This window comes from Poecilia reticulata, linkage group LG16, assembly GCF_000633615.1.
Source record: "Poecilia reticulata strain Guanapo linkage group LG16, Guppy_female_1.0+MT, whole genome shotgun sequence".
In the NCBI taxonomy this organism is placed as follows: Eukaryota; Metazoa; Chordata; class Actinopteri; order Cyprinodontiformes; family Poeciliidae; genus Poecilia; species Poecilia reticulata.
The window spans coordinates 16,805,729-16,829,060 of NC_024346.1; the positions used below are offsets into that span (position 1 = coordinate 16,805,729).

The window sequence follows — 23,332 nt, forward strand, 5'->3', positions numbered from 1 at the left end:
ATCGCTTTCGCTGATTTTAGCTCTCCTCCTCTCCTTCTTTCCCTCCCTCCAAATCATGGAGATGGATGTACGTGTTGCTCTGGAGTCCTTGGCTGAACTGCAGAAGTGCTGACGTGGTGCCAAGCACCTCAGCAGCACGGTGATGCCTCTATCTGTCTCTGTATCTTGCGTACACATATATACTGTGCACTTCATGCTCACAGGTGCATGTTTCAATTGGTACTTGCCAAAAAAAAAAAAACTGTGCCGTCATGTATTAATGAATAAACATGGAGAAAAGTGCACACTTGCGTGCCTTGGATTCAGATTTATGTGCATACACTTCCAAATGCACAACAGGCAGCGGAGCATGCAGAAGCACATCCAGGGGCACATGTTAACCACAGACGCCACGTGCACTTCTTCTTTATTCCTCCGTCTACCTGGTGACACCTTTATCTCTCCAACTGGTCTTCTATATAATCAGCATCAGTCTCCGTTGTCGCACGCATAAACACATTCGGGTCAGCTGAGTGATGCTGGGCTGTGAGATTCTCCTCTGCCTACGTTAGAGTCAGTCATCTATCCTTCCATGGCTTCATTACAACCAGCAAGGGCAAACACACATCTCTCGCTCGCTGTGCCTCTCCAGATGGAGGCAGGAAAAAAGATGGAGATATACGGCATGCTGAAAGTGGAATCCTTCTCTCTTCAAATCCACCCATCTTCTTCTTTCTCTCATTGCTCCCTCTTGGCTCTGTATCATGTTTCTTTTTTTTTTTTTTCTATCAGCCAGTATGGTTTTTTTTTCGACTGGAAAGTTACTCCTCCTCTGCCATCTATCTTTTAGCAAGTGTAAGAATTTATAATTATTTGTTACATTCCAGCATAAAATGGTAATTCATCAGTGTGCCTAAGAATATGTAAGCAAGTGAGTATGTACATCTTAGCTATATATATANATATATACATAAAAGTGGCATAAAAAAGATGTATAGGTGAAATATATGAAAAAAACAAAAAGCATGCAACCACAAATAAAACGTTACATAAGAAAGCTCAACTGTGTAAGTAGATGAGACTTTAGCTACTTTTTGGGCAAGTCTATAAAGTGTAAATGAAAGGGAAAAGGGGTCCAGAGCATAGGGAATCTTAAAGCTTTTCCCTCACAGATACATTCAATAAAAACAAAAACCTACTTCTCATGTCCTCCAGGATTCAGGAGGTTATATTGTAAGACTTACATTTGTCAACAATTTGGTGAGCACATTCAGTTGATATGAAAAGTCTTCAGATAATCTGCCTGTATGTACTATATAAAATGTAATGAGCTTTTATTGTGTAACCTCAACTGCAATGTGTTTAACTGTAAAATGTTCAATTGTTGCATGAGAGTGAGTTCTTAGATAATATCTATATAAATAAAAGAAACATGTTAGTAAAAGTGTAAGTTAAATTGATTATTAAAAAAAAAAAGAAAAATGTCAACTTTTTAACATATAAGAAGAGTATAAAAACATTGAACAGACAGAAATATTAATAAGAAAATTGTTGTGCATTTTATTTTCCTATTGCAGCACTGGCAGACTTTATAAAGCCTCGATTTTAGAGTCCCTACAGAAACGATGAATAATGCATGAATAAAACCTCTTATTCTCTAAATTTTAAATGGCTTGCTGTTATCAAAATAACTTGATCCATGTAGCACTCGAAGGCTTGCACGCAACACAGTGTCTTCTGGGTATTGCAGAAGAAAAACGTCACAAAGTCCAAGTTCGGCAGACCCTTATTACAAACCTTTTATTTTTAATTTCTTCATAACTTAAAACAATAATAATAATAAAAAACAACATGTAATTCATTAATAAATTATGTTAAAGAAATAGAGTAGTTTACTTCCTAAATTATCTTAACTTAATTACTAAAATGGGAAATAAAACAACTGACTAACTTGCAAAAAGCTAGAAATAAGATTTAAGCTTTGGACTCCCTCTACTGGCTTACAAGGTGGCCTGACAAAAGAGACACTGAGACATCCCCTCGTTTGCTACCTGCTATACAGGACACAAAAAAAATTAAATAAGAAAGGACACAAAAAAAGGGTAGAAGGACAAAAAGAAGGAAAGTAGGATACAAGACTGAAAGGACAAAAGCGAGAAAGAAACGAGAACAGAAGGAAGGAAATACAGACAGGGGAAGAAGGGACTTTACATCCCATCCCCTTTTAGACAGTGATAGATAAAGAAAATAAATACAAACAAAATATCTTTCCTTTCTCCAATTATTTTTCTTCCATACATATTAAGAGTTGGAAAATCTTGAAATTTAATTCGGTACATTGAGGCTGTGCAGGAAGCCTGCCAACTAAGAGTTTTGAGTTAACACACTTGATCAAAAGTTTGTTACTGACTCTTCTCCAAGGTCTCTTATCCAAACAGCTGCAGACAGGCCCATTACTCTAAAAGACAGCCTTATAGACAGTAAGAACTGATAAAGATTGATCAATACTATTGAACACTTCTCACCTTAGTATGGATAAGCATGCACAGCCATGATGGACAGAGAGGGCATTCACGTTAAACAGAAGATGTTCAACAACCTTTCACACAAAACCTGTAAAAAACACTAAAGGGACAACTACCTTTCCCAAAGTTTCAATGAAAACATGCTTGAAATTTCACCAATTGTTTATGGCAAAAGTCATTTAGAGCTAACACCTGAGAAAAGGGTTCAGCTATGGTTAAAATTGGTCATATTTAATGTAGTTTGGTAGACATTTGGCCCAGTGGTGAGTATGTATGAATTGATTAGCAAGAAATATACCTAGCATAGGTATAAGAGATGACATCATGAGTGCCACCAGAGGTTGTGAAAGCATGTCAGAAGAATGAGGGAAGACCACAAGACCCAGAGGCAGCATCAGACAGAGTTTGATGGGGAAAGTGTTTCTAGTTTCCATTAGACAAAGTTATGAAATTGTGCAAATTCCTTGCACCATACACTACGTTTTGCCACACTGTGTTGTAACCAGCAAGACCAAAAATCATTGGTAGCTGCACGATACATCCACCTCGTGTCTTGGAAAGACAAATGTTAACCCCGTCATAAGATTTTAAATGATTGTCATGTTGTTAGATGCTCCAGCGACTTCCTATATCACAACTGCAAGACTGGAAATACCAAAACTTCTGGTGCTTGTTCAACACTTGGGCTACTTCAAAATGAAATCATTACACTACCTGTCATTGGTCTGAATATTTACCAAAGAGCATCTAAGTCAGACCCTTCCTCTTGGTGCTCAGCTGTTTATAATCAGTGAGTATGATGATGTTTAGCTGTTGCAAAGGAAAGCAAGGTAATCGTCACAGGAGGGTAGTTCTCTGGTTCAATTCAGGAATGCATACTTTAGTGCAGACCTCTGGGACATGGGAGAGAAACATTTAGAAGAGTTCCTATACACTCAGCACTATTTCATTTAATTCTCAGTATCCTCTGGACAGTTGTGTCAAACTAATTTTCATGTTAAGCCATATGAAGATCATGAATGTCCTCAAAGGATCAGTTCACTAATCTTCCTTTTGATTTTAAAATACTTTAAAGATGGTTTGTAATCCGTTGTGAAGAGACTTAAAGAGGGTTTTTGCAGACTATAGAAAAATCTTTAATGCATCTTTGATATTTTTTTATATATATATATATATTTTTTGAAGAGCCATATACGACTCAATACAAGCCGTTTTTCTTATTTGTGGTCGAATGAAATGAGCAAAAAGTGCATTTTGGTTCTTCTTGTCATATTTAAAATAATTAAAACACCAGCAAGTAAAAGTTGCTACATTGTCCCTTTTGTTGATAGTATCACACTGCCCAGTGGAAGTTGAGTGCTTATCACACATCTAAGTGTTTTTAAGAAAAAGTAGCACATGTTTTAGTATCGGCTACAAAAACATCGCCCCCCACAGCCACAGTAAATGATGGAGGCAGAGTTAACTTTTACCAAAAATATTAACTAACGGGGCTTTTTGTTTTTATCTTTGTAGGTATTATTATCATCGTCATTATTATTATTATTATTATTATTATTATTATTATTATTATCATTATCATCATCATCACAAAGAATCTCATTAAATGTAAACTTCTACATGTGAGGCTTATATATCTGACAATTTTTATGTTATTTTTCTTAAATACTTGGAGATCATTCCATAAGAAATATATCAAACAGCTACATTCAAAACAGTGCGATTTTCTGACAACACAAACAAACAGGATAGTTTCAGACAGGAAGTGATGTCCATGTGGTGTAGGAAGTAAAACACGGTAAAGCAGCAGCTCGACACGGTTGTTATGGGTTTGCAAGCCGCCTCGACGCTCTTTCTTTTAATTCATGACAATGTTAAGATGGACGTAAGATAACAAACAGAAAACGTCATCTTACACATTCAATATATTGTTTGTTCAAGACCCCTAATGTAACTTGCATTCCGTGATCTAAACAACATTACCTGGGCTTTTTCCATCATGTTTGTTTCATCGCTGAAACTCGTCTCCACTCGGTATTTATGAAATGAGTGATAGCTCCGGGATAGGACTCACCTGTTGGTTACAGTTTTCACCAGTCAAACGAGTTTCACCTAAGTAACCATACTTACGTGGCTTCGTGAATTCACTCCCACTTCAAAGTCAACTCTGGAAATCTGAGCCCTGGGTGGATTGTTTTTTTTTTTTTTTTCCCCCATAGTTCTCTTCCTCCTTTAAAACAGAAGCATTACATACTGAGTCCTACTGTATCAACAAGCGCGGTATGTCCCCGAGCAAGGAGTCGAAAAAGGGGGAGTAGTACGCAGCAAAAGTTTTGCTAGTTTTAATTCGGGTCATTATGAGTGACTTGAATGTAAATGGGGCTCTGACTCGCAGAAGAAGGGCGACTCTTACAGCGGGGCGAGCTGCGACGGTGCAGGCGGGGAACGGGGATTCTGCAACGGGGACGGCGAGCTTAGTGGACGGCGACGTCAGCCTCCACGATGGACGGAGGGTACGGGAGAGTTTCCTAGAGCTGTCCGCTGCAAAGAGCGAGAAAAAGAAACGCAGGGGTGAAGTTGGTGACCGACTGAGGTAAGAGAGACCACCTTAGAAAGAGCTGGACGTTTTTTAGGCTTTTGTTTTTAACCCTTAAGCACAGAGGATGCAATAGGTACTTCTGCAGAGATACGTTTGCTTCGTAAATGTTTTAAGTAACCTCAAATGCTATGGTTGTCCAGCAGAAGTGAGAATAAGTGGGCCTGGGTCGTCTGATCGACTTAAACACGCCCCGTTGGCTCTCTCTTGACATGCACTTATTATTCATTCAGTGATACTTTGTCGTAAAGCTCCTATAAGGTTTATTTTTTCATAAGAAACGAATAAAAATCCACATAAATCACATAACATGCAAACCTGGCTGTCTACAGCTACTTTGTTTCTCTCATAGTTCATTAAACGTGAACTAATTTCATCACACCAGACCACGTGACGTAACACTTTTCCCAGAAACAAGGTGACTAAATCCTCACCTTTATGCTACTTTATAATTTGCTAAATGGTGAATTGATGAAATCTCCATTGTTAATTTTATTTAACTACCACTCCCTTAAAGAATGGGGCAGAAGTTGTCTTTGTATTGTGTCAGACATTGTTCAACATTAATGTGTTTTGTGAGTGACAGGTCTTGTTTGGCACATAAACAAGACCTTATCTTATCTTACTCACATTCTGAGTAAGATACTCAGAATGTGGTAAAACTGAAGTCGGGAATCCCTTGTCCAAAATTGAATTAGGCCATATTTTATTTAGAAATATGACCATATAATTCTTAATTATGCATTTTATAGAGATATAAACCAGAGGTCCTCAAATCCAGGCCTGTTAGGTTGGTGTCCTGCAACCTTTAGATGTCTCTCTGCTTCAACACCGAGTCAAATAAGGAGATCATTATTAGAACGTTGTAGAACTTGACTACATACTGAGAAGGTAATTCAGCTGATTGATTCTGGTGTGTTGCACAAAAACCGCAGGTCACATGCTTGGATTTGAAGACCCCTGGTCTAGACTTTGGTTAGGCCATTCTGACACATGGATAAGCTTTGATCAAATCCAATAATTAGTTGCTCTAGCTAGCTTATGTGGTCGTTGTCCTGCTGGACGGGGAACAGTCTCAAGTCTTTTGGAGCCTCTAACATGTTGTGTTTTAGGCTTGTCTTGTAGTCTGAACATTTTTTCTTCTCCACACAGAATAAATACATCCCCACAACATGATTTTTACCAAATCATGTTTCTCTGTGGGGTTATAGTGTTCGGGGTAAAGTGCAGGTGCAATGTTTGCTGTGTCAACTACTCGGGTTGTGGCAATCTGGCTGTTCGATTTCTCTAATTCTCCATTCTCATAAGGGCCCATTTAATAAATGAGGAAATCACTGAAAAGTTAATTTAGTTCAGTAACTCAGTTCACTAAGTAAGTATATAAATTGTAATACTCATAGATGGATGTTTTAAAGCATTTAATTTAGTTAATTGTGATTTTTTTTGTGTACAGCTAATAAAAACACCTTAAGGATTAGAATAATACATCTGACCAATAAAAAAAGAAAAAATTATGTGTTAATGAAAAACAAGTAATGCCTGCTTGAAACCTATTTGAATATGTATCTTAATGTATTAAACATGACATTTTTTTTCAGTTTCTGTACTTTTGAAAGAGGTTCAAAGAATGATTGTTTTATTTCATTGTTTAATTTTAGTTTTTGTTTTTATAGAAACTTTTAAATGCAGCATTTGCTGGCAATAGTTCCAGAAGTGACAAGCACACAAAACAGTTTTTCAGTATTTCCGTGTCATTTTTAAAAATGCAGATAAATAAATAGTAAATTGCTGATATATTTTATGCAGCGATTAATGCTGACTTGTGAAATACTCAATCTGTAAAAGATGTTTTATTTTTTTTATAAGATAATGGGACACAGTAAACTAACTAATTGCACATTTTTCATTATGTTATTTGTTAGAATCAGGTTTGTACCAAAATACTTATGCAGCGCAGTATTTTAAAATGATTACATGTTGCCTGTGGTTCTCGTTGGGTTCATTATTCTGCTCTCTACCAAATATGCCTGCACATCTGCATATGCAGGGTAATGAGACACAAATGTCTCTTCTTCTCTTTAGTAATCAAACTTTGAAACACGTTTTAATTTTACTCTAGAGTCTGATGGATTTAAATTGCTCTTCTGCTCATTGTCTTATTTGTTTGGTTGCTGTAGCTGTCACAAGGCACAGGAGTCTCTTTTGAGTTCTGCCAGCGGTTATAGGAACTACAGAGGAGTAATCAACTGGTGTGTGGTGATGCTGGTAAGTTTTATTTGTCTTCCCTCAAGTACTTTGACACATACAACATTTAATATATTCCATGCGTACTTCTGCCACTTTTTACTGCTTGTGAAATTATTGTGTTAGCTTGTACATCCATTGTAGGTGCTAACATTCTCTAAATTCATAACCAATGAGCTTTCAGTGGGTGCTAAAAATAATATTTCACACAATAGACGGTCAGCTGTCGTCTCAAATCTCAAAATGATCAGCTTCACTTTACTGAAGAAGGTGAACTTGAATTTCTACACAATCAGTTGTTAATTGTTTCCTCTTTGGTCAGATGATATAACAGTTGTTTCCATTAACATTTAAATTATAGCGGAGTCTGTTTTTTTTGTAAAATCTGCTTTAATATTAGCTTTTAATAGGACTACATAGATAAAATGAAATTGTTACAATAGGTAACATCAATAACATAAAAATGTACTTCACAATATTTGAAACTAAACTCGATTATAATATTGAATAGAGAAAATATGCAGTACAAAAATGATATTAAAGCAGCAAATTTCTTTTCTGTCCTTATTATTGATTGCCAGATCAATAAATAATACAGATACATTTGTGTTTCTTTCAGTTAATTGAATGTATTAAAGCTAGGATCTCTAACCGTTTTCATCTATTGTCATTTTGATTTAATACAAAATCAGAAAAAGGTTCGGGGCATATTCTAATAAGGATAATCTAATGCTTAATGTATGTGTGCTGCCTCTGTCAAAGAACTTGCTGCACATTTTTGTTCTTCTTTATGAGTCATAGTGCTAAGAAAAACAAATGATATTGAATTAGCCACAGTGGAATGAGTAAGTCAGGTTTTTCTTTGTATTTGTAATCTGTATTACTGCGAAACAATTTGAAATTGTGACAATGTTTTGTTTTTTCTCCTTGATGTGTTTTACCACAGGTCCTGAGTAATGCTCGTCTCTTTTTAGAAAACATTTTAAAGTGAGTATGTTTCAAAAACTTTAAAATAACTTTTAAAGTTGTTTAAAAGTTATTCAAACAGATTTTTTGTTGTATTTTTATCCGATGGAATGAGGATTTTTATGCGACTATAGTCTCATAGATTTTATATGAACAACTACTTGTTATATGATTGTTTTTATGTATGTTTAAATAGTTTTGTTGCTCTTTAACCAAGATGCTTTTCATCCTGGAAATAATGTAATATGTTATTTATTAAAATAATTAAAACATTTGAGAGTCAGCTTTGAATCTCAAATGTTTTTTTTAATTTATTTTTTTAAATTTGAGAGTCAGCTTTGGGCCGTGAAACTTTACCTGTTAGCTCATTAACAAAACTCACTTTAGCTCTGAATTCACCGTTGCTATCAGAAGTGGAATCATTTGGTGTTATAAAGTCAGTGCTTCAAACACAAAAATTATTTAAAGTACTTAATTATTTAAAGCTCTCAATTTTAATCATTTAAATATTGTATGTTCTTCACAGGAATGGAGACATTGTTATTTCAAACATGTCTTTGCATATTCTTCCAGGTATGGTATTCTTGTCGACCCCATTCAAGTGATTTCCTTGTTTCTGAATGATCCCTACAGCTGGCCTGCAGCGTGCTTGTTGATTGGTAGGTAAAAAAAAAAAAAAAATCAATATTATTGTTTACCAAACAACTTCAAAAATTAAAGCATTTTCTTTGGTAATCTTTTTGTGCATTTAATATTGTTGAAAAATCATTAAAAAACCCCCAAAAAATAAAGGATGGTTTCTGGCAGGTTCACGAAATATGCGAATGACATTTTCTAAGTATGTCACTGTTTGAAAACTAAATTAAGACTTATGTATCTGTGTGGGGAAACAAGCTGCAGATGCTGGTTTTGGATTTAAAACATTTCTATGCGAGTCACCAGACCAATAAGTGGCTGGAAAGGAGTAGTTTGTTGAACGTCTGACATTATGAAGGTGAAAAATCTTCTGAGGGATTTCCTACAGAAAGATTTGATGTGTTTCGGCACCATATTTGAAACAACTTTTAGTCATAGTCGCAGCCTCTGTAGTCTCTGAAGGATTTGGTTAAACTCTTTAAGATCACGGTAGCTGAGAAAATGTTCATCACACAGGTGTGTTGAGCAAGTGGATGATGAATGCATGAGTTGGCCTCAACAACAATAGGTGAAGTATGATTCTTCACCAAACAAAAAAAAAAAAAAAATAGAGAGACTTCTGCTAGAGGAACACAGCAAAGTTTTTTTTTTTTTTTTTTTTTTAATGCAAAATTACCTGTCTGAGCCTTTGTTGACTATGGTAATCAGAGAGAAAGAGAGTTGATGATTCAATCATTCAGGAGTAAAAGGAGGAATTTAACACTAGATTTACTCTTTTTCTTTCATTGCAATCTATTAATGAGTTTTAGTGGCCAGTAGTTCTTGGAATTCGGGGAGGAACCTACTAAGATGACTATTATTCCTTAATGCAGTCAGGCAATGTTAAATTCCTAAGCATGGGAACTTTGCTGCATACCTTCCCTCCTCTCTGTCTTATAGTTGTAAGAGCCACTGGCATTAAAAAGATCTATAAAAAGATCTATCTTTCTTTAATAATGACTTTTTATTCTCGCTGTCTTTTATTCACGCCAGTAACGTCGTTTCAACCACATTATGAACTGAGTTTTGAAGGAAGTGATTACCAGCGAATGAAAAGCAAACATGCACAGCTTGTAGTGTTACCCAAGACACAGGAGGCCCAGAAGCTTTTAAGATGAAGCAAAACAGACTGAAAAAAGAAAAGAAAAAACATGATTATAGCAAATCCAACCAATGTAGCTAAGGGAGTAAGAAGGACATTTAAGAGTCCTTTGCAGGTTTGTTGTATTGATTGCTTATGTATATAATTGGACAATTATTCTGTCAAACTTCTAAGACAAATTAGTAGTCATTTACAATTACTCAGTGGTTCAACTACTGACTAAACCACGGGTGCAAAAGATAATCAAACACATTTAGACGTTACATGTAGCATGCATTATGTTTTGGGACCACAATGAGATCATTTAAAACTATTTTATTTACAGTTGGGGTAAAAAACATATTGCATCTAAAGTATAATTTTTTTAATTCCTCTCCTCCTCAAGTAGTGCAGCGAGTTCAGCCTCACGTAGAACTTGCCTTGTTTGCAGCAGCACACAGGTGCATGCTGTGCACTGCTGCAGTTTCTTCCATATTTATCCTTATGTTACATTGCAGTGAAGGTCTGCAGCAGTGCAGCTCGCAGTGTCTCTAGTGGGACAATCACCTGCCCTATATACTAACACTGGTACTCTCCTGCAGAGAAGTGGGGGGGAGGGGAGGGAGCTGGGTGGTGAGCAACAGAGACAGGAACGGAGAGGTAAGAGTGGAGTAAGGGAAGTGTTTAATTTAAGATTAAGTGAGCGAAGATGTATGGAGGGCTGTGAAAAGGGAAAAGGGGAAGGAGTTGGAAAAAGAAGAGGTGAAATTCTGCATCAAGACAGGGAAAGAGCTTGAAGAGAAGGGAAAAATAGATGGAGTTGAGGCAAATGACTGCAGAGACGGCGGGTAAAGAGACAGGTGAGAATTGGAGTTTCTTAACAGTGGCACGGACAGGAGCAGGGCTCATTCCCCCACAGGGACACCGAGAGTCACTGCAGAAGCTTACACACACATTTTAACTCTCAAATGATGGTGCCTGCCAGCAAAATGGATAAAGTTTGCAAAGCCAGCCTTAGAAAGTTTTACATGTAAGGAAGTGGCTTATTAGGGGGGATCAGCTTTTTTCATTGCTCTGCAAATGTGTTGCTCTGCCACATCCAACAGGTTCTACATGTAGGAGCTAGACAAGTTTTTACAGTTACAGACTTAAATATTTCACTTCACTTTTAGGTATCCAACTGTAATTTGTGTTGTGTGTTTTTCTTTTTTTTTTTTCTTTGGCAAACAATTGTATAGCAGTATTTTTATTGGCTTCAAACAAGATCCTGTTACGAGCTTTATTTGTGTTATTTTATTATATTGTCATTGAACACAATGTAAAAAAAATGTGATGTAATAATCCTGTTTTATGCAACCTCATATTATTTAAATGTACTTTAATCTACAGTTCTACAAATCTACATTTCTCAACATTGGCGTATTAGAATAATTCTTTATTGGCAGTATTTAATCAGTCAGTTCAATCAGTTTTCAGACAAAGATTTAAGTCCAACATAAAGTGGCATTTACTAAAGACAAACTGATCTAACTTCTTTCATAACAGAAGTAATTACTGATGTGTTTTCTAATGTACTTTGATATTTCATTTCAAGTTCAAAAGTTCTTTATTTCTCCTTCACTCAGTTTAATATTCTTCTTATTGGCACCTGTTTTGTTTGAAAGGCATCAAATGCAAAGCTTTCAAACACTACAGTACATCATATGCAAAGTGTGCCATAAAAGGTAACAAAGGTCCCAAAGATAAACTAGAATAGAGTTTCCAGCATTAACATTTATATCATTAAGTTTAAACCAAATTAATAAATGCATTGTATATAACAAGATCTCTCAGTAGCTTGCTCTGTATTTCGGCCATTCTTTCAACCAGAACCAGTGTAACTAAGACAGCCAAGGCTTGTCTGGAGGCATCATTGCTGTCAACAGCATTTCTGTGGAACTAAAATCAGGGCTTTGTGTAGGCCACTCAAAAACTTTGACCAATGTTCTTTAACGCTTTTGGTTGTATGCTTATGGTTAATGTCTGTTTGGAAGACAAAATGTTCAACTTCTTGGCTCCTGTGGTAAGGTGTTACATCTATATTTCGACATATTCTAATTTCTACCTCTGTACTTCAGAATGTAAAGATGGCTGCTGTGATTATGTCTGCTTTCTCTAATCTACCGTGCATTTCTTCAATGACCCCTCAAGGATTCGACATGTTGTTTGAGTGACTTTTTTTTTTCAGCTCCAGATGGCACTACAAAAATATGTTATCATATTCCATGACTGGGCCTGCTACAATCAGCTGTCATTTGTGTAATGGCAGCTACTCGGGATCGTTCTTAACATGATTGGATAATTGTCATTACTGATTGGATCCACCTGTATATCAGGCACTTCCCAGGGAGTCATTTGTTTGCTTTCTTCTTTTACAGACGTGTTCTGTGCACTATGTGCATATTTTGCTTAGAACAAGCACATTTTAGTTTTCATTAAAAAGTAACAAAAGCTTTTAGGCTTTATATTAATGATTATGCTATAGATTGGTCTGTTTAATTATAATGATGTAGAAATTAACTGAGAGAGATAAATCACTAATTGCAAATACTTGTGTGAAAATTAATCATGTACCAAAACAATTATGGCTGCTTTTTGCATTGGTTTGCAAAAAAAAAACAAAAGTAGCTTATTTCTTTTTGCTAATGTGCAAATCTAAGTGTCTTTGCTCTCTGGGTTTTAAGCATAAAGGTGAAAATAATAAAGAAGTGGGTCCTTTGACACTTATTTTAATTTGTGTGTCTGTTAGAAAGCTGCATGATGAATCCTTGATGCACAGGGACGTAAACAGCCATCCATCGCCCCCTGCTGGTTAAAATTATAGACTTTGTCCCTGCCAACAGTGTCTTTGTAAATTTGGGTTATTTCTTCAGGATTTGAGTTAATCTTTTAAAAATGTTTAGTACAATACAATGAAGAAACAGTTCCAGACATTAAAAAACAACAACTTCTGTTTATCTTAAACCAATATACTAATGGGTCTTAATTGCATTGTTTTCTCAATGTGTTTCAGTGTCTAATGTGTTCATTCTTGTGGCTCTCTACACTGAAAGGCAGCTGTCAAAGGTGAGCAGGGAAACTCCATACGCTTCTGAACATTACAGTTTTATTTTAATTGAAATATGGAAGTCGGAGCTTTTCTTTTTCTGCAGAGAAAATATTGTTAAGACAAGCTGGCTGACCATTTGATCTCCCTAGTTGCATCTGCACATGTTAAATAGCAAACTGTAAACACAAATGATTTTTCACCGTCTTCATTCAGTTCACTTCTTTGTTGAGCTGGGCTCTGTCTGTTTGGTGTTATTGTGTAATATGTTCAGTTTTTTTTCTCCCTCAAAACTAAGCAGGCCAGCGTTTTCTATAAATGTTATCAGTTCAACTGTTTAAAATATTAATTTTTACCTCCCAATATCAAGGCTGTGACAAAAAGTTAAAAGCTTAAAGTTGTTTTTTTATGTAGCAGTGCTTAGAAATTTTGCAATAAATGCTTTTAAGATTTGATGTAAAAGTGCTTACATTTCTCTTTTTCTTGTTTAACCAGGGTTCATTCAGTGAATTTGCTGGATTTCTGGTCCACTGCATTAATTTATCAATCCTGCTAACATTTCCTGCTGCTGTGGTGCTGTGGGTTCCCTCTATGACGTCAGGTAAATGTTTCTCCCTATTGTCTAACAAAGAAAAATGATATTAAACAAAACCAAACGGTTATCCAGTTGTTTAGATGGATGAACAAAATTATATTCTATCCCTACAGAGAACCGCTTAACATTGATGGTTTGTTAAAAGGTATTTCCCAGAACAAGTCATAATTGAAGTCGGTCAGCGGCAGTAATGAACCAGTTGGTCAGACCTGGATTGTTTCCAGTTGGCTGTAAAGGCAAGAGCAGGTCAAGAGGAGATGGAGGAAAGGAAATGAAATGAAAAGAGAGAACAGATGAGAAGAGAACATGAGTTGCCAGAGGGGGCGTGGCTTGTAGCATAAGGTCATCCAAGGGTCTCTTTATTATGTCTTAATCAGGCAGCTTGACAGCAACAATGGCTGTTTTCCATAAACCAGGCAATATACCAATGGGTAGGATTGTTCTGTATAACAGGACAGTGGACAGTGTGTTTTTTTTTAACTCTGATAACTCTGGAGTTGCCTAAAAAGAATTTGGACATCTTTTTTACACCCCCAAACATGATGCTGCCATAGCGATGGATGTTCAGGCTTGCAAGCTTATACCGTTTCCTCTAAATGTAGCAAAATTATGGCCAAAGATTCATCTTTTAAGAACATTAGACTACAGAACATCAGGGGTGCACTGATTGCAGTTTTCTAGCTGATCTCAGATTACTAATCTTTAAAAAGCCTGACCTGCCAATTCCCAAGTTTAGCAAGAAAGTCACTGGGTTTGTAACAGTGGGGTGACTATTGTTGACTTCAATCGTGCAGCTGTGACCTGGTGGGTGGGTCTGTCAGTCAAACCTCTCGCACAGCAGAGCAAAGAAGGACAGTGGTTGATTTTTGGACTTTTGCCGAGGTTGATGAAATCAGTGGAAAAGATCAGTTTCACATGCAAATGTCGGTCGATCTCCCAAAATTAAAGTGTTTGTCCCGGTGGGCGTTTGAAAACTGTAATGTGGCGACTTGTTTTACCTGGATATTGCAATATATTTTATATATGCTTGCAGAGTACAACTGTGAAGGTATTCTACTAAAGGTAAAATTGTGAAACTTGAAAAGATAAATATTTCAGAGATTTACACAGTTGGATTTTTCTTCATCCCAAATGTGTGACCAATTAATTAGACACGAACTAGAGTATGCAGTTCTGTTAGTGTTGCATTAGTGTAAAGTTTAGTTTAGTACTTGCAACTTTACCTGAATCAACAAACTTACTTGAAACTAAGTCTTCTTGGGAAAGCCATTTATATTTAGTCCCCCGGTAAATCATTGGTTTAAGGCTTTGTTTGATGCCACTTTGGGTGGCATTCTCTTCTGTTTTTCCTCTCATCTGTTCTCTCCCTGGGAGGTGAAGGAGCGAGGGAGTCGCTCCATCTGTCTGTAAGCTCTCCCATCTCTGCTGCTGCTGTGCACACAGGAAGGGCAGTGGCAGAGGGCAGGTGTGTGTGCAGATATTTGTATGTGTGTTCAGTATATGCTGTGTTTTAGTGTCACGTTTTGGGTGAATTTAACGCCATTATCTTCAGGTTCAGTTTGATCCCATTTATTTTGCCTGTAAGTAAATGCTTGACTTTTTTTGCCCCATATTGAATAATTTTTTTTTTGCAATTTATTGGGAGTACTAGATAAACATCATGATCTGTTTTCAATGTCTTAATGAATTTATTAAAGAGCTCATGTTTATTAAGAGTGTGTGACTTGTAATTGTTTAAAACAAGTCTTTCAACTAAATACTACTCAAATAAGATGTTAAAAAAGGCACTTTTTGGTTTTTTTTTTACATTTAATGAAGAAGTAAGTTTGATTATTGTTCTTATTAATCTCAAGAAACACGTCTAGACTTTGTACGTATTATTTGAGGCTTTGCTCTGAAAAGAAAAAATAGAATTGGAAACCTCTCTGGCGATTTCTCTTGATTTGAGTGGGTGACTGAGAGACAAACTACTGGCTCCTCTGGGATGTTTTCCCGGTCGAGCTTTGCCCCCGCTGTGTGTTCATGATCACAATCTACAGTTGCTGATTTGGACACGGTCTCACTGTTTAGAGGCCACACTGAGCCGGAGAGGCAGATGGTTAATGGATAAGATCTGCTGTGGTTTGATGCCAGGTGTAGTGCAGACCTCCTCTTTGCACTGTTGGCACAACAGGAGCGATTTTATTTGTGTTTTTTTTTTTCTGGTGGCATATGAGCATCTGTTTGTTCTGTGACCAGCACTGTCTCATTTCACAAAACGTATGGTGACTATCGATGAAGCGCAAGCATAAAAACTACTTAGCTTGTGTTTGCCTGCTCTAAAGATCTGCAAATGTCTATCTACTTTGAAATCGGTTTTGCTTTAGTACACACAAATTACAATCATAATAAACATGTTTTCTGTCTCCTTTATTTTTTTTATTCTACCTTCATTCTCAAATATTTTTTCCAGCTTTTGCTGATTTTTTTTTTTTTGTTTTTGTTTTTTTTGCCTGTGTCCTCCTGACTCCTTTTATCGTTTTCTTACCAAACCATGATTAAGCATATGTATGTTCATGTTGCAACTTTTTTAGGAGGGTTTCTTTGGTGTCTGACACTACTTTTTCTCTTCACTTCCTGTCAGTTGGTGGTGCGATTGCACTCGGCTTTTACACAATCCTCTTCCTGAAGCTGTATTCGTATGAGGATGTGAACCTGTGGTGCAGGGAGCAGAGCACCGCCAAGGCTAAGAAACTGTCCAGGTCACTGTCTTGTAAGTCATCCATTTACATGCATGCTGTGCATCTTTTGGAGTCCTCAAAAGTTAGACTTATACTAAATAAGTATAAGTATAAATATTATATCAATCATATATGTTATATTTCAGCCTCTTCTCAGATGTATTTTTGCATTGCGGCTCACAATGTTGCAGTGACATCTACTGGTAAATTGTGTAACCAAAATTACAGTCATACTCGTTTTAGTTACTCAGTTATTATTCAATAAATTATATTGAATAATTACACAGAGCCCGATGTTTTTAAAACATTTATTTGTATTATGATGATTTTTTTTGCAATTACAGCAAATGAAAACATGACATTTATTAGAATGCATATATTCTAAAAATAGGTATTGAACATAAATAGTATGTTCAATACCTGCTTAAAGATTTTTTTCAAAAGTTGCTTCTAATCTGACAAACTTCATCGAAATGCATATTCAAATTGTTGAATATGAAGTAGAAAAAAAAATGTAATACCTTGAAAATACTGGATTATATGTACAAAGTATAATCATAACATCAACAACATCAACATGCAAAGAGCCTTTTTTTTCCTTCTAAAAATAAATTTTGTATAAAGCCACAATTTACGCTTGACTCTTTCATTATAAATCTATAAATGGTATGGTCTTAGGATATTATAGTTGTTTTTTCATAGCATGTATTGTGAGGAAGATGAAATAAGGCTGGTTTGCTATTTCTATATTTATTTAAAAAACTAATTTTGCACCTGAAGGGCATAAATGGAGAGTAATCATCATCTTTCGACATTAGCAGACCTTTGTTGAAGTTCCCCATAAAAAATGCATATAAACCTACAGAAGAATATTTAAAACGGTCTTTTCTCATCGTCTCTTGGTGAACCTGTTACTCATTTCTATTTCCTTTTTGTTCTCAACTATCATAAACCACATGGGCTCTTGAGCTGCAGATTGCAGACCCCTGACCCGAACTCTGTCTGATTGTCTGATGCAGGTCCTTCATCGCAGCAATTTAAAGGAGGTGAACAGAAAGTGTGTTACCCTGGCAACCTTACAATCAAAGGTAATGAAATGCATCGTTCTGCAAACTATTTCAGTGATGTTTGCGTGGAATGCTTCTTTGTCACGTTTTCTGACCTCTCCACCAAATTTGCAGATATGTACTACTTTGTCCTTGCTCCGACTTTGTGTTATGAGCTCAACTTCCCTCGATCTCCTAAGATTCGCATTCAGTTCTTGCTAAGGAGGCTGTTTGAGATGGTGAGGAAATATTTTGTTATATGTTGAGCATCTGTCCATTATAATAGACAAACGTACAGTTTGTAAAACCACAATTTCTAATGATGAATTCAGGTTAGATATTCAATACGATTAGTAAATATTAAAAATAAATTATTTACTACTTGGAGTTTTTTCTGTCCCTGGTTGTAGACTTTAGGAATCCTATAAAGCTAATGTTTGTCCAAAGACCCAAGTGCAGGGCTCCTGCTTGGATGTAAAATATGTGGAAACATAAAGTGTTTACTTTTATGTTTCAAATTTTGGAAAAATAAGATAAATTAAGGTAAAATATTTGTGTTCCCAGAGTTTTTTTTTTCCATATTTTAATTGTTTGGGTTTCTTTCCTGTATTATTATTCTCTGTTCCTTATAGATCACGTATATATTTCAGTTTTTTTCTTTTTAAAATCATCTTTTTTCACAAATTGTCACTCACTAAACTTTTTCTCCCTTCAGCTGTTTTTCATCCAGCTTTTAGTTTTTCTCACCCAACAGGTACAGTCTGATATGTATTACTGTTTTTTTTTTTACTCAGAATTAAATTACAATCAAAAACTGCACTTTTACAATCTCATGTACTAGGATCGGATTGGATTTACATGGTATATATATTTAAAATTAATCAAAATTCTGTTAAATATCAAACATTTCATATTTTCAATGTACCAGAGATCTGAAAAATTAATTTGAACTTTTTCTTTGCGTCAGTGGATGGTCCCCATCATTCAAAGCTCAATGAAGCCTCTTGAAGTAAGAAAACTAAATCGTTGGTTTTAACTCTCACTTTATCTCACACTGCAAATGTTTAAGTGTGCGTTGAATCTCCACCAGGACATGGATCTGTCCCTGATGACTGAGAGACTTTTACGATTAGCTGTAAGTAAAGTCATTTTAGAAATAAATTAAGGTGGTAAAATGTTGCCTTTTGTTGTCTCCACATCTGTGGATGTCAAATATTTGCAAGATTTGCAGCGGTCCATAAATTTTAGCATGCATATTATTATTTTTATGTTTGCTTATGTGAGCATTTGCTTTGTCTTTCAGGTCCCTAATCACTTGTTATGGCTGATGTTTTTCTACTGGTTCTTCCACTCAACTATGAATTTCACAGCCGAGCTGCTGCGCTTCGGAGACAGACGGTTTTACAATGACTGGTGGTAGGTTTATTCATGTCTGTATATTGTTACTGAATTTTATTGATGCATGCAAGCTTTGTGTCATGGACCGGGAGGATTTGTCCTGCTCTGACTCGCTGCCGGTGCTGCAATCCGCCCATATATGTTACTGGGAAAGAATTAGCTATTTAAAAATTAAGAGATTAATATCAATTGATGTTGAAGATGGATTAACTTATTTTCATCTGTAGGCCTGTCACAATAATCAATAAATCAATTAATTGCCGGATAAATTGAAACAAACTCAATGATTTCCATTTGCATGATTTATCGCTTATCTCTCTTTTTCTCCTTTCCTTCCAAAAACTGGATTATAAAAGTCTTCAGTTTGGTGTTTTGAGCTGAACTAACCCTTTTATTGAAGGACAATTTGGTGCACAAGACTTCAAAATTTATTTTGTTTGTCGTTTTGTTTATTTATTTGGGGTATTTAAAATGTCTTCCAGTTCCAGTATTAAATGTTCATTAGAATTTAAAGATTATTGATCTTTTAGAATGTGTTTCTGCATTATTATTTTGCCATCAGGATTATATTATTTAAAAATGATCTCAAAACAACAATTTTATCATTTATCGCAGCAACTTCTGGAACAATTTATCATCCAGCAATATTTGTTATTGTGACGGGTACATGGTTTGCTTTTAGGAGAGCAAGACTTTGAGTTTTTACTTTTACATTTAATCTTGGCACATAAAAATAATTCTTGGCCATGCGTCTCACTGAGACTATAGTAAAGTTTGTTTTTATTAATAAACTGTGGTTAGACAGTAATATTTCAGGAGATGCGCCTATCAGTTTTGTGACTATACCTAATCTTTAGTGTAGAAAAGCCTAAATCTGGTGATACTAGTTTCAGTATTTTAGTATTTTTCCATCTGTTACAGTGTTCAGACTGAATGTAGTTATAGTTGCATAACCCAGTGAGGCCTCTCTATTAGCTGACTGGAAAAAAGATTAGAACATTTTATTTCTGAAGAGCTTTTTGTCTGTTTGATCAGTTCTGTTAAAATCTCTTTCACTTTATCACAGTATGGATTTTTTTTATTGCTCAGGTTTGATTCACCAGAACTAAAACCCGTTTTAGGAGATTTCAATGCTTAATTTTTCCCTTCAGGAATTCTGAGTCGGTGACTTATTTCTGGCAGAACTGGAACATTCCTGTACACAAGTGGTGTCTACGGTAAATCACTTGTACTCCCAAACACGTTCTTACCAATATACATTTAATCCTTCCATAGACTTAACAGTGAATTAAGGAGAAATGCATTTTTTTCTAATGTTAAATGCAGTTTATCAAATAATTAACGGTATTTTCTTTTATGACTGTTTCACTTTGTAAAAGGGGCATGATTGTCTTAAAATTCTAACTTTTCACATTTATTTTCAGTCAATAGCAACAGACTAAAAATAAACTGTTTATCTCTGTAGTCATTTCTACAAACCTCTGCTGAGAAAAGGATTCAGTAAAATGTTCAGCCAGTCAGCTGTCTTCTTCCTGTCAGCGTTCTTCCATGAGGTAAGACAATCAGTCTACATGCCTCCTTATACTTATGCAGATTATCATGTAGTACACACAAATACAACTGCAGCATAGATGTGGCGCACATGTTACACCGATGTTATTTATTTTTGTTTCCTCCCTCGGTTCTTGCTTTAGTACCTGGTCAGTGTCCCCCTCAGGATGTTCAGACTCTGGGCTTTTACAGGCATGATGGCACAGGTGAGAAACCAGATATAATCTACAATACAACTGTAGCCTAGAGTGATCGAACCAAATATACATATATTTTTGTAGAACTTCCAAATTATTATGTTTCATTTCCAAACAAACACTTATTTTTAAAGGATTAAACAAAGGTGAATATCCTTAATCCAGTGGCAGTACTGTATTGATTTATTTAGCTATGCATTGCATTACAGTAAGTCTGCATTTTAAGGCTACCAAAAGGGGAAAAAAAAAACATAAAACTTTATAATTTTTACTATTTATTCTTTTAAACTCCTCAGCTTCCATTAGCATGGCTTGTTGGTCACTTCCTGCGAGGTAACTACGGCAATGCTGCAGTGTGGATATCCATCATCATTGGCCAACCATTTGCTGTTTTGATGTACGTCCACGACTACTACGTGATGAACTACGGCGATGGGGCAGAATAATACTCACACAAACCAGTGTAGCTCAGACCTTATTTTTTTCCTGATCTCCTCCCTCTGACTCTCCTGGATGAACAAACACATAAACGGTACTAAATACACAGCCAGTAACTGATGTCTCAGTCTACATCTCAAGATAATCTCAGAAGATTTTTATTTTTTTTTATGACTATGTCATGTTTACGTAAAATGTCTTGTAAACTTTACAGATGACAAGAAAATGTAATAATATATTAATCATGAAGTACCACTCTAACTATAGCAGGGCCATAGAAAAACTGCTAACTGCAGCTTTATACTCAGGTGATCGGTACTTTAGTGTCTTATTAGAACGTATGATTGTGAGTGGGGGCTGAAACCTCTAGTGAATGCAGAACTTATACGTCAGTGCAAGAAGATAGAATTTTGTTCACTTCTTTGTGATGTTAATTCGATTCTCTGACTTTGTGAATAGATGGTATAATTACTGAGGAAAATGTATTTCCATCTATCCATCCATTGTGAGGAGGAATGATTGTATGGGAGAGGATTCTGTTGTCTTTGTTTTAGGGTTTTTTTTTTCACTAGTTGCTGTTTTCAATATTATTATTATTATTATTATTATTATTTACCTAAAGTGCCATCTGAAAACATGTCTACTTTATTCAAAATCATTATGCGTTAATCTTTGTGGACTATTGCCAAGTGTTATATTTTTTAAACGATGTCATATGAAATAAATCTGAAAAGAAACTGGAGAGAACAATGTATTTTAAATTGTTGTATTTTTATCCACTTAGTGGTTATGTAATGTAATTTGTAAGGAACAGATTTGACCATTCACTGCACTGTAATCATATATTTCATAACTTTAAAAAAAAAAAATGGAAAGGCTAAAGCACATATGAAAGTGAAGGTGTGGAATGTCATAAAAGTACTACACAGTTTTTACAGATAAAACAGGAAAATACTTACTGATGGGTTTTTTATTTAGAGACATAAAAGACCTGTTAGTGCAGGGCTCGACTTCCTGAGCCAAATAATTAGGTAATCACCAGGACTCTAGAGCTTGATTGCATGCCATGAAAGCAGTTCAAGTATTTTGCTAATCTGCATTGGACCTGGGATTCATCAAAAAGTTGCTTTTTATTAAAAGCTGCAAAAATAATTCAGCCTGTGTAGATGTTCACCTTCCTGGAGTATAACCACCCACCCAGCCAGAGCTGCAAAGTCAACGTATATTAATAATACTGAACGCATTACTGAATGTTCAACCCAAAATGCAGACCCAAATCCAATTGAGGATCTGTTGAAAGAGTTTAAAACAGCTGTTCCGTTAGATTTCCCTCCCAGTCAGACAGAGCTTTAAATATTAAGCAAAAAAATGGTCAAAAGCTGGTAAGAGTATTAGATTCATACTCTTAGAGATTTACAATTGTAATTCTCTGCAAGGAAAGGTTTTTGTACATTTTATTGGCTTGGATATTTAAATAAAAGTACACGCAGCACATTCAGTTAAAAAAAAAGTAAACTGAATGTAAAATTGCATTATTTACTTAAAAATTCTTAATGTTTCTAATGAAGCACATTGTTGTTGCAAAGTGACAAAATGTGAAATGTTATTTATGGTAGGATAATATTCATAGCTACTGTGTGAGTCAAATAAAGGAAAACCTCACTGGCTTTAGACGAAATAGCTGCCAGTTGGTTTGATATAAGTAAGATATTCTCTGTGATTTGGCAGCTTACGGGTTCAAATATAAACAGTGACAAACAATTTCATCTCCCGGCGTTGGAGGGCCACAAAATCAGGTCACATTCTGCTGCTGGTTAAGTCATTCAGAGGGTTGAGGACAGAGCTGCAGACCTGCACTCTGTCAGGTTGACAGAGAATTAAACAGCAACTCTGTGAGAAACCGCAAAGTGTCATCAGACATTCGTGTGCTTCATGAAATGTTAAACAGTCGTTAATAAGGATCAGTTCACCGATGTGAAAGACATGACTTTGGAAGATGCTCAGACTGGTTTCTTGTTAAAAATCATGAATGCTGATATGGTGGATATAAATGAAAAAAATCTCATCTCCACTGGGAAAGTCGTGTGATGTGATGGCTCAAGTTTCTTTTCTGCGTTCTTTGTGATTTTTAAGAGAGTGACCTGAACAAGTAATCAGTTCATCAGTCTTCTTACTGCCAAAATAGCTGAGGAAAAAAGCCAGGATAGCCACTCTTCTCTCTTTTTCTCTCCACTCA

The 23,332-nt window shown here is 35.7% G+C and overlaps 1 protein-coding gene across 1 annotated transcript; it reads left to right on the plus strand.

The window, feature by feature from the left end:
- The first annotated feature begins 4,275 nt into the window (after nt 1–4,275).
- LOC103478641 (diacylglycerol O-acyltransferase 1-like) lies at nt 4,276–21,863 on the plus strand. Its single transcript, XM_008432615.2, has 17 exons — nt 4,276–5,097; nt 7,278–7,365; nt 8,291–8,331; nt 8,884–8,969; nt 13,119–13,171; nt 13,647–13,752; nt 16,370–16,498; nt 17,486–17,554; nt 17,648–17,751; nt 18,228–18,266; nt 18,480–18,521; nt 18,603–18,647; nt 18,816–18,928; nt 20,062–20,127; nt 20,376–20,463; nt 20,605–20,667; nt 20,955–21,863. Exons 1-17 carry the CDS (start codon nt 4,862–4,864, stop codon nt 21,102–21,104), a joined length of 1,518 nt encoding a protein of 505 aa, XP_008430837.1. The 5' UTR covers nt 4,276–4,861; the 3' UTR covers nt 21,105–21,863.
- The last annotated feature ends 1,469 nt before the right edge of the window (nt 21,864–23,332 follow it).